Here is a 12,378-nt window from a genome sequence, read left to right as displayed (position 1 = left end):
CAGTATTATGCAAATACACTTTGGGTGGAGGGGGGCGTACAGCTGGGGTTAGGTCGCCAGACAACTGCCGGACGCTAAGGTAGCTAACGGGTAAGTTAGGGATACAGCGATTAGCTCACCTTAAATCTGCCATCGTTCCTCAGGCTCTGCCACAGCGTCTCCTGGAAGTGGGACAGGTCAGCCTGACGGGACCCGCCCAACAGGGCCTGCGCAGAAAGGGGAGAGAGGCTAATGAGAGGCAAGGCCCACGGTAGCGACGTCCCGGCTAGCCCACACCGTGCCTGTGGAGGAGAGAGGCTGATCAGGAAGGCTAACCGCTAACGTGCTAACCCACGCCGCCAACACAAAATCCAACGGCTAACAGTGCATTACCAGCTAGCCCACATCTCACAGCTAACGAACAAAGCGCTGCACGCTCCCAGCCTTAATCAACAGGCTGCGTGGGGGGGGGGGGGGGGCGCTAACGCTAACGGGTAACGCGTCAGCGCGCGCTCTTTCCGCCGGAGCGATGACGCGCTTCAGAAAGAGTGGGAAAAGAGAGGGAGGAAAGAGCGTGAAAAAAAAAAAAAAAACAGGCTGGTTGCTATTTCTGCGAAGAGCGTCCCGCGGTAGCCCCTCGCGCGGGGGGCGGGGCACGCTGCGGCGAAAGGGGGCGGACGCTCCGCAGGTGATCCCGAGCGCGCAGGTGAGCTGACCTTTCCGAACAGACCGCCATTGCGTGCCAGAAAGAGACCGCGGAGAGGAGGCTGGCCAAAGCCGTACCCTACTGAGCACGCACAGATTTATGTGCTTTTAACAGCAATTTACACTTAAAAGCAGGACCCGTCTCGCAAACACTTACTCTTCTTTTTAAAGAAATCACGCCATCCAACTGCAAAATGCCACGGAGAAGTGTAAAAAGATAATAATCACGGCTAAATAAAGATTATTTGATTAGCAACATATGCTCCGTGCGCCTTTTTAACGTGCGGTTAAGATAAACAGCTGACTTTACTGATTTATTTTATTTATTTTAAACTTATTTAAAAATGAGGCTATTATCAGCCGCTCTGGTGGAAGTGACTGCGTCTGTAACTGCTAATGAATTCTCCGGAGCTGGTAGTCAGGTGTCAGAGCCGAATATCAACATCAGTTCTGCGTCTGATTTCACCAAGTATGGAGCAGTGAAAGCCCATTCGCCCATATCCTCACACTTTTTAAAAACCCTCCTCACCACGCAAGAATACCAAAAAAGCAAACATCTTTAAAAAATGTGCGCAGTATCCATTGCTTGTTGAGGTGCAAGGTGCACCCGTAGAACTTGAGACGGAAGAACACCCTGGAGCCGATTTCGAGCTCCCCCGGGCGACCTTTATTTTCAGCCGTGCAAACGAGCTCGGTTTCGAAATGCCGCAAACTTGTCTTGTGGACTAGCTAACAGGTCCGCCCGTTGGGTGCGCGGGATTGGTGCGCGGGGCACCATCTGATGTTCAGGAATGCTAAATTCGACATTCTCCGGCACGAGGAGCGCCGCTTGGCATTAGCATACCTCAGGAACACCGGCGAAGGGCTGCCTGATTTGTTTTTGTCGATATTCAACAGAAGAACCGTGAGCCCGCTGATGCACATCCTAGCCTGTCCCCCTGGCGCGCAGTTGTCATGCTAATTCATGCTAATCTATTAGCACAGAACAACACCAGTCAGCAGCAGACACGGGCACTGTTAAATTGGTCCCCTCGCTTTCAGTAAAGAATTTTAAAAGAACAAAAAGAAGAAAATAATTAAGTTCTAAGCACAAAGCGAAATTACAACACTAATACTGTATCAGACCATTTTTATTTCGCCGTTGATTCAGTGCTGAAGCCTAGAAACTACAATGCGATTTACTTACTTCCGTAATCAACAGTATTCAGCAAAAGAAATATACTCTTGAGCTACAACAGCCGTCAAAGGGATTGAGTCACAATTCAAACTGCCTCTGTGCGGGTAATACAGGATTGCATTAATAACGTGTTATAAGCGATTATAACCTGTTATAACTGTAGGAGAAAGTACTATGCTGTATATAAACACACAACCATTATAATGTCTGCCGAGAATCAACTGTAGCAGTGACTCCAAAGTTTGTTTCCTGTAAATTACATCAGATGCTGGTTTTTTTAGAGTTGAACAGTCTTGTAGATGTTAAATGCCAAAGTTGCTGAAAAATGATCCTCTCTACATTGAAATCACGCAGCATTTAACAGTTGTTTTCGACATTAATGTTTTTTTTTGTTACAATAACCATCTATTTCAGTGTATTAGTTCTCATTTGCGGGTGAAGAAGGTCTAGAAACAGCACACGCTGAACTGGAAGCTAAGTCTGAAGGTAAATTGGCTGGAATGTCTACAGAGTTGTACTGAAAACGCACATGGTGAGTCACATCTGCGTAAATCGCATTCCACTGATAAAGTTAAAGAGCACTCGAGACATTGAACTAATTCTGAAGAGTGATTTATGTACTCCCAAACCCATCATGAGTTATTTTTAATCAGTCGGTTTGCGTATAAAAGGACACATTATTGTTTTATCTCCGATACTTAGAGGTAATCGGTAAGTATTCCAAATCACCCTCATGAATCTTCTACTGGAGAACATGGAGACCCCTGTATAGGTCTCAGAGCACAAGACTGATTATGCTTTGCACTTAAGAAGAAACACACACTCACACACACACACAGAGAAACACACACAGAAACATACATACATAAACATGCACACACAGACACAGAAACACACACACACACACACACATGCAGACGCACACTTTGACATACACATACACACGTACACATGTACGCACACAAACACACACACACACACACTCTGACATACACATACACACTCACACGTGTGCACACATGCGCATACACACACACACACACACACCCGCTCAGTTTCACCTCAATTTCTGTCACAGTTCATTTCGCCCGTCCCGCCCTTCGCCGCGGCATTAATATTCAAGCTCGCGCTCGGAGGCTAATTAGCGACGCGGGGCCAGCCGAGCAAAGTACGGCCGCCTGTTAGCGCCACATTCGGCAGCGTGACCGTGGCAACGGTACGAGCACCGGCCTCTCGGTGAACGTCCGCAAACCTCGCGGTGTGGCCGGTAACCGCCACCCCCCCCCAGACAGGAGGACTTCCGGCACATTCCGCACCAAAAGCGCTTGACTTACAGGAAGCGTTCCCATTAAAGGCCAGCGGCGGGCATAACCGCTTCCGGGTCAACCGTTTGCCATCTGTCAACACGCTGATAAAGACGAACGGGAACCATCCCCCCAGAGAAGACGTCGCCGGGGCTAATAATTTCCACTCGTGGAGGGGGTCGGGGGGAACAAGGGGGAGGTGGGGAGAGCCGGGGGACCCTTGCGATATTAACGGCGGCGCTCATTTGCATAATTCGGGGAGCCGCGGAAAAAAACACGCGAGCGCCTCAGCGCCGTGGAGGGATACGTTTATTTGTACAGCGCGCCGGGGATTTAACAGCGATTAGGCGCGCGGGGACGCCGGCACTACTTTCTTTGTCAATACCCACGATCACAGGCTCCCGTTTCCCCGTGCCGATACAGTACGTCCCACATCGCCGACATCATCGATAAATGAAGTCATATTTAATTCGGAAACAAAGACCCCCGTGCTCCCGGGGCAACGAACCGGAACGCGCAGAACAAAACGACCGAATAGATTCCGTACGCGTTCCCCCCCCCCCCCCCCCCCCCCCCCCCCCCCGGTGTTTATTTTAATGGATCTGACTGTTTTGTATCCCCCTGGCGAGCGCGTCGGGAGAGGGGAGAGCAGACGATGTAATAAAGCGGATCAAACGCGGCCCCTCTCCCTTAATGCGGGACGGCGGCGCGGGCCGGCGGGCCGGCGGGTCGATGCGAGGTGGGCCGGTATGGATCCGCCGGGCTTCCGAGCGGCGCGGATATTTTACCCGGGCCGTGGGGAAGGTTTACCGCCGAGCTAAATGCCAATGTAATTATTAGCGTCTGGAGACGGAGGGACCGGAGCCCTGTCCTGAGGCGGTACACCGTATTTAATTAATAAATGTCACCCGGGCGCGCGGGGGGAGGGCGGGGGGGCCGGGGGACCGCGTGAGAACGCGCCGCAGACTTCTCTCCCGCGAGCGCGACCGTGCGACACCGTGCGACACCGTGCTACGCCACGCCCACCGTAATGACAGACTCCCGGCCCCCGAGAGCAAAGCAGCCTGGGAAAAATAACAGCTGAATACTGAATAGAACATGGCGACGTTTCCTCGGTTACTCTGACTGCAGCCACTGAAATAATATGAAATGGTGGGGGGTAAGGGGGGGTGGGGGGGGGGTTTTATAAAAATATATGAAAACAGCGATTTGGGCACGCTGATCTTCGTTCGCCTTATCGCAGTACACCAGTCGGTCCTGACGGGGCTGAGCTCTCTAACGCGGGCCGGTCTGCTTCGGGAGAACGACGGAGCCGCGATGTCCGCGCAAACCGCTCTCGCCGAGACGCGCGCCGCGCACTGGACCCTCCACAGCCGCAGGACGCCGCAGAAACGGAACATTCTGGAACGCACTAAAGACGAGGCTCTCTGGGAAACGTGATTTCACAACCAAGCGTCTATATATAGACACGCTCATTTAGATAGATACTTGGAAAATCGTAAAATATTATCATTGCAAGTGTCATGAAAAGGTGAAATATCTTTTCTGATCTTGAAACTGTATTTTGTTTCAGTATCTTATGCTACGTTTCTTTTCCATGAGGGAAACTGGTCACACAGCGCCTCCTCTTGGTGAAATCCCCACAGAGCCTCAAACAGACCTCTGATAGGCCGGCCGTGCTGTCAATCATCCCTGTGTGGGGCGGAGCCAGCCAGAGGGGGACAGGCCTCGCCACGGTCACCTGACCTCCCCCTGATCCTGTCGTTTCGAGAAGCGGCGTTCAGTGCCGCCAGGGACAGACAGGAAGCTCCGACGCGAGCCGCGCGTTCGCGGTTTCGGGCGGGGCGCGTGCGCCGGCCGGGACGGACCGAGCCACGCCCGCAAGAGTCCTTTCTGACAGCGCTGTGGGAGGGCGGGGCGGGGCGGGGCCCTCGGCCGATCTCCGCGCGGTGACAGTCGTTATAAATAGGATGCCGTTTCGTTGCTTTCAGAAACAGCCACGTCGCCGCGGAGACGTTGCTTGGCAAAGGCCCGTTCAGCCTCAACCACTCAGCTTAACACCTGCGCGGCGCTCCCCTCCGCCCATTAATCAGTCTTAAGCTACACCCTGTGATTTCAGCCGAGCCCGGCTAACGCGGCTGAGGAACACAGACGGAAAAGGTCACAATGGAAATAGCGCCGCGCTATTCTTTACAGGCTAATGGAAAAAATGGAAATGCTATCAGATATATAAGACTAATAATGCGAGGGAAAGGTCAGGGCTGGGAGGCACTGGGGCAGAACGCAGACAGGCTGTGTGTTCGGCCCTCAATGTCAGCGTGTGTGCGTGCGTGAGTGTGTGTGTGTGTGTGTGTGTGTGTGTGTGTGTGCTTGTGCCGTGTGTGTGTGTGTGTGTGTATTTGTCTGTGTGTATGTGCGTGTGTGTGTGTGTGTGCTGTGTGTGTTTGTGCCGTGTGTGTGTGCGTGTGTGTGTGTGCCGTGTGTGTGTGCCGTGTGTGTTTGTGCCGCGTGTGTGTGCGTGTGCGTGTGTGTGTGTGTGTGTGTGTGTGTGTGTGTGTGCTTGTGCCGTGTGTGCGTGTGTGTGTGTGTGCTTGTGCCGTGTGTGTGTGTGTGTGTGTGCGTGCGTGTGTGTGTATTTGTGTTTGTGTGTGTGTGTGTGTACTGCATGTGTAATTGAACCATGACTCCACAGTTTGGACAGAGAGAGAAGTGGGGGGAGAGGAAATCAGAGACAGAGGAAGCAAGAAAGACAGGGGGGGTGGAGAGAGAGAGAGAGAGAGCACGGAGCAGGGAGCCTGAGACCAAGGGAAAGATAAATAAGCCAAGAGAGAGACAGAGATGGGTCGGGAAAAAAAAAACTGATACAAAGAGTGAAAGAAAGAGAGAGGCAGAGAGAGAGGATGAGTATGAGAGAGGGATAAGCAGGGAGAAAGAGAGAGGCAGAGAGAGGATGAGTATGAGAGAGGGATAAGCAGGGAGAAAGAGAGAGTAATTAGGGATAACGCCATCTGTGGTCCTCTCCACTCTCTCTGACTCACTGCTGCCTCGCTGTACCTGAGCCAGTAAATGTCAGCTGGATAAAGCGTAAGACAGGAGGACGGATATAATAGCCGTGCCATACAAAGATTAATACTTGGGCATTTAATCAAAGACTGTCTGTGTGTGTGTGTGTGTATGTGTGTGTGTGTGTGTGTGTGTGTGTGTGTGTGTGTGCGTGTGTGTGTGTGTGTGTGTGTGTGTGTGTGTGTGCGTGTGTGTGTATGTGTGCGTGTGTGTGTTTGTGTGCACACGTGTGCATCTGTGTGCGCGTGTGTATGTGAGTGTATGTGTGTGTGTGCGTGTGTCTGTCTGTGTGTGCGTCTGTGTCTGTGAGTGTGTATGCGTGCGTCTGTGCGTGTGTGTGTCTGTGTGCTACGTGGCACTTATTTAGTTACACTTCAAAATTACATTTTGATTCAACAACTCAAGCAAATGCATTATATCTATAAGGGCTGTTGAGTCCTTCAATGGACTGATTATGATTAATCACAGGATTACAGAAAAATAGTCACAATCACAGCCTGAATGGCGCTTTAAAACCATCCCCTGACCAAAGCCCCTCTCCAGCCCTCTCAATCCAGCCATCTAATCATGCCCCTGTTTAATTGGCTAATTAATCCCCCTCCCACTCCACCACAGAAGAAGAGCAGTCAGTTGATGCTCAACACTCAGGTGGAGGCCGCACACTGGTGGTCCCATACAGACACAAGCCGCAAAATATGCAGCCGCACGCATATTTACATACTTATTTTCCGGGGGGATAAATGATGAACATGTTTGAAATTTTGGGGAAAACGCGACATAAATAATTTAAATCTGTCGAGCGCCAATCCAAGCTTTCCCCGGGAATTAATTCACGCGTGTAAAGAGCAGGCTTGTTCGAGGCACGGAGCGTCTCTCCGCCGAACCAGTTCTCCGTATTTCCGTATTAATAAACAATTTCACAAACTTTGCATTTCTCAAACCGGCACAGCGGTGCGGTTCCCTCCGCTAGGGCAGAACCGCGCCGAAAACCAGTCCGTTTCGCACTCCGCCTTTTGAATACGACCTTTCGGAAACACTCCGACAGCAGAGGCGAGCAAGCTTATGCACACACATGGAACAAATTTAAATGCATGTCAAAATTCCTTACAGTATCCATTTTCGACACTATCGTATACAGAAGGTATTTATTCACAAGGGTTAAATGTGCTTGTTTTATTTTAATATTACTGCCACTGCAATTACTTGGTACATTCCACTTAAACAGTACATTCTACTTAAAAACTTATGCGAGACAAAAAAGGATTGTGTGATTGTTAAATAATTCACCGTTTATAGTAATACAAATAGTACCAGCTGTCATTAACATTATCATATTATATGAACGTCTATGAAAACACAATGTGAATACAATATGTATGAATGTATGGAAAGTTTAAATAAGCAATGAGTGGTCATTATTAAAGATGGCTCTGAATTAGTCATCAAATCAATTTCTGTACTTTTAGCTTTTTAATATCTTCAAATATGTGATCTGGGGCCAACCACTTCCTCTGTATGAAATTACAAAATGTACCCATAATTTTTCTCATGCTAGTATAGCCAGATAAAAGTATCAAACCACTTGTTAAAAGGCACCAAAATACAGGAAATGACATCTACTCCGTAAAAAATTTTCTGGTCTTGTCCCACCCACATTTTCAATGCTTCCTACGCCCATGTATGAATGTCTGTGAGTACACAATATGAATACAATATGTATGAATGCGTTATATGTGGCTTCATTTGAGGCATGTTCGGAATATGCCCATAAATGAACAGCACCACAATCCTTAATTCATTTACGCAAGCGATGAAAGAGGACTGCCGCATCTTCAGTGATAGACTGAAATGCTTCTCCTAGCATTTTCTATTAGTTTTGTGATGTTTGTATTGACATCATTAAGCTATCATTAAAAGCAAAATACATGAAACTTTTATGACCTCTATGAATCCACTCATGTGCAAGAGATGAGGCTCCTTCTCTGCTCGTCCCTTAGTGTAGAAAAGACGTTGTTCTCACTTGCCTGGTGTTAATTAAATGAGACAGATTTTCACCCAGGAGCTGTAAATTAACTCTTGTTTTTTTTTTTTTTCCCCCGCATCTTCTCTCAAGGGACTAAAACTGTGCAGCCACACGCTAAAAAGAACATGTGAATAAACAGTCGATATCATCGCCACGGCACCACCAAAAAAAAAAAAAAAAAATTGTTATATTTCTCAAATAGTTTTGGAAAAACACCAATTAAAACTGATCTGTAAAACTGCTTGCATGTGCTTGTTTTTTTTTATTTCTTTTTTTTTTCTCTCTCTCCCTCTTTCAAATGACTCACCGGGCGCAGCGTCTAAAATTATCAGCAGGAAGGAGAGAGAAAATGAAAGCGCCTCGTAATTTAAAGGCAATCCAGGAGGCGAGCGAAAGGAAACGCCGAGAACAAAGGACATAAGTCACTCCTGGTGGACACGCAGAAGGCGGCGCTTGGGCAATATCTCCTCGGCCCTTTCCACGGCCTATAAAGCAGGAAGTGCCTGGAACTCGGCCGGCCCTCCGGAGAAAGGTGGGCACCTCCATCATACTTAGCAGTTGTCACAACAGCCCTAAAATTGAGTCATTTCTTCCTTGACACATAGGCAATAATTCTCGAGAAGTTTCACCTATACCTCTCCTTAACTTTTACAATTACCCAGCTCATGGGGGGGGACAGAGAGAGAGAAAGACAGAGAGAGAGAGAGAGAGAGAGAGAAAGAGAGAGAAAAAGAGAGAGAGAGATAGACTGACAGACCTGGGTGAACATACAAAATCCACTCTTCCAGAGGTACACAAATTCACCGGTATTACCAAATGCCACAAAGTCAGTGCCCAGAACTTTGTCTCAAAGCAGCCAGTATGACACCACATAACATGCTGGTCATTAAGCATTCAGGACTATATTTCATTAAACACAGAAATTAAAATCCAATGATGACGTATTCAGGCACATGCAACATGCTAGGATCCCCAGCCCGTAGATACAGCCTTCATTTTGAGCTTCGTTTTGAATAGGCCCGTTTGTCTCTTTAAAAAAACGGACCTGTACGTCAATCGCCTTGGTCCGGACCTTGCATGTAACAATACAACGGGGCTGCACACGGCCAATGGCTCCTCGCGGTTTATTTGTTTGTTTGTTTATTTATTAAACGGGGACGGTGCACAGCGCAAGGCTGTCCCAGAATAGCCAAGCTAAATTTCACCTTGCAGCGCCCCTGGGAAAGAATATATATATTTTTAAAAACAGAATGCAAGCAAATAACCTTTCAGGGGCAAGTACAATGAGCATGAGCAACGTACACAAATCTTTACAAATCAAGGTTAGAACACACAATCAGGTCCCCGCTATGAATAAAATGAACTGTGAACAAACGCTGCAGAGCCTGTTTGATTCCCCCCGCTTCATTCTTTCTGACGCCACATACGTTGCATCACGCAGAAGAACTGACAGTGGACAAAAATATCCAGTTATGAAGAAAGATGGTAGACCAACAGATCAAAATCTGCTGAAAAAAATCATATGATTTATATAATAAAAAACATATAATTTTAGAGTAAATATATAAGATAAATATTACAGCATAAAAAGAGAGGACTCAAAAGTTATTTTCAAGGCTCTGAAAACTGTCACCTATTGTTGTTAAAACTGAATTACCAACTTTCTCTTTGTCATGCCACACAGAAGTTAATATTTAAAAGTAAAGATTATCTAGTTTAAAATAAACCAGTAATGTAAGCAGATGTATTTCCAGGGCTCTGTGATGCCAGGTGGGAGTGAGAGTGGAGCAGCCAGTGTGGGAGTTCTCTTCTGTCACCCAAAGCCTGGTCTTCAGCACCATGGACAGCGGTGCTCTAAGCCTAACAGTATCCACCAATCACAGAGGACGTTGTTCCGTTTCTTATCATGAATGTGCTCTGTGATTCGTGAAGCTCTGCTCTGATTTCTAAGCCAAAAAACACAGAAGACATTTTGCTCCTATCTCTATGTCAGTACCTCTTACTGACTCCCAACCCCCAGTCATCAGGACCATGGACAGCAGCACCATCATCCACAGCCACAGCTGAGGGTGACAGGGCATCAGCACGTCTGTGGCTTACCTGCTTAGACAGCTGTGCTTCTAGACTTCCAGGGACGCTTCTATTCACGCTCCTGACGCACCACCAATTACATGCTGCCCATGCCGCTAACGAGGATAACGAGGGCAGCACACTCGCGGTTAGCGCACCCGCAGGCGCTTGGTCTGACCAGTAGAGGCCGCTAAAAGGCGGTGACACCGATGGAACTAGCCGGCTTACCCCCTACCGTTCCCAGGCAGGGCTGGGCCAGCTGTTCCCTCCCTGATGCAGGGCTGACGCTTCACTCTCGGATCCAGCGTCTTCACTGCGTGAGCCACCCAGAGGCCCACTTGAAAGGCAGTTTTATATGTTGCATAATGCGCAGAATAATCTGCTGGATCACTCTGTACGTGCGACGTGATCACACGCTCGTAAAGCCAGTAGCTATTTATATCATACTGACTTGCAGAAACCTCTCTCTCCAGCAGGATGAAATGGCCGAAGCAGTGAATATGTACGGCTGTTCGGAGAATTTTAAACAGCGGATTAAGGAGCAGGAGACGGGGACCGAAGGGATGCTGGTGCATTTTCCACCTAAGCAGCGCGCGGCTCGGCTCTCTGGCTGTCCTCTGTCTGCACGGTGGGATGTATGAGGGATTACTGAAGGCACTGCTAAAACGAAGCAAATGCAGCCATTTTACCGTGCAGCGTTTTCACAGATTCAGACACGTGCGTGCAAACACATTCACACACACACTTGAAAACACACACAGAAAAACACACACATGCAAGCACACATACACACACGCACGCACTCACACACGCACAAACAGAACACACACGCACTCAGACACGTGCGCACACACACACACACTCACGCACACACATACACACACACACACACACACGCGCAAACACACACACACACACATACACACACGCACTCGTAAGGACATAAAGAGAATCCTCTGGCGAGGCGCAGTGAGACTGACGGGGTCGTCATGCATATTCAGCCAGCAGCCACTCTGAGCTCTGATTGGCAGCCCAGCCCGTGCCAGCGCCCGCTCCGTGTGCGACTGCGCAGGTATCGCCACAGTGATTACATCTGCGCAGTGTGAAGAGCGGACATTAGGTCTCGCTTGTTTACAAATAACCGCCTGTGATGAAATGAGGTGGGGGGGGAGGAGGGGGGTCCAGCAGAGACGGCATCTGGAACTCTCTATTTTTTCATTTCTTTGTTTTGCCAGGTACCGGAGTCAGTGTTGCATTGTGGGTAACTTGCACATTCTTCCCGCCATGACAATACGGATGTATTATGTCTGACGAACCCATGACCTTTCAACCGCAGGGTAACCTTCGACCCCCCCACCCCGCACAGCTGGAACGCTCCTTCTGTTCTTCCCTAACGTGTGAAAGAGAGGAAGAGTGAAAAGAGGAAGGGGAAAGAGTTCCGGAAGGAAGCGTGTCCCTCCGGACACTTCAGACACTTTTACATCACGCGCCATCTGCTTAAACACGGGCGAGAGAAAAAAGATTCCCACAATGCATTTTTCTGACGCAAAGCGAAGGCTACGTTCTTCACGCCGCTGCCTACCGCATACTACCCCCGCCAGGTTTCAACCTGTCAATTCACGTCTCTCAACTTTTTTCTGAAAGCACTCCGAGCAGAAACGAAAACACTGGATCAGCGACGGTGGGTGAAGACGGTCTCTCTGTTTCCTGCTTTCAATCCGACACCACGTCCCAGCGATACAGACAAACCTTTTCAAAACCGCACGTAAATGTCCATATCAGACATTAAAAATGAACTTCCTCTGTCTGTTCCTCTGCACACAAAAGATAAACCTTTTGTTTTCAATAGGTCACTAGGAGGAGTTTATCCACAAAATACTTTTATACAATTATGACACAGATTAAATGATCTGTGAAAGTGACTTCAAAAAAGAAACGTGTTTCTGAAAGGGAACTGCTGCCACCCACTGGTTAACAGAGGTACTGCCTGCAAACAACAAAAGCATTGGCATTCAAACCTACAGCTATGAACCGCATAACAGAATGCGCTGCCACCG

The 12,378-nt window shown here is 48.5% G+C and overlaps 1 protein-coding gene across 1 annotated transcript in view; it reads right to left on the bottom strand.

The window, feature by feature from the left end:
- The window catches only part of LOC118232300 (glucosidase 2 subunit beta-like), a 116,355-nt gene that overhangs the window by 76,492 nt on the left and 27,485 nt on the right, over positions 1–12,378 (bottom strand). The window contains exon 9 of the mRNA XM_035427182.1: positions 120–206. Coding sequence (XP_035283073.1) covers positions 120–206 — 87 coding nt within the window. The remainder of the gene's footprint in view (positions 1–119; positions 207–12,378) is intronic.

This window comes from Anguilla anguilla, chromosome 7, assembly GCF_013347855.1.
Source record: "Anguilla anguilla isolate fAngAng1 chromosome 7, fAngAng1.pri, whole genome shotgun sequence".
Classification (NCBI taxonomy): domain Eukaryota; kingdom Metazoa; phylum Chordata; class Actinopteri; order Anguilliformes; family Anguillidae; genus Anguilla; species Anguilla anguilla.
This window is presented reverse-complemented; position numbering and strand designations above follow the sequence as displayed.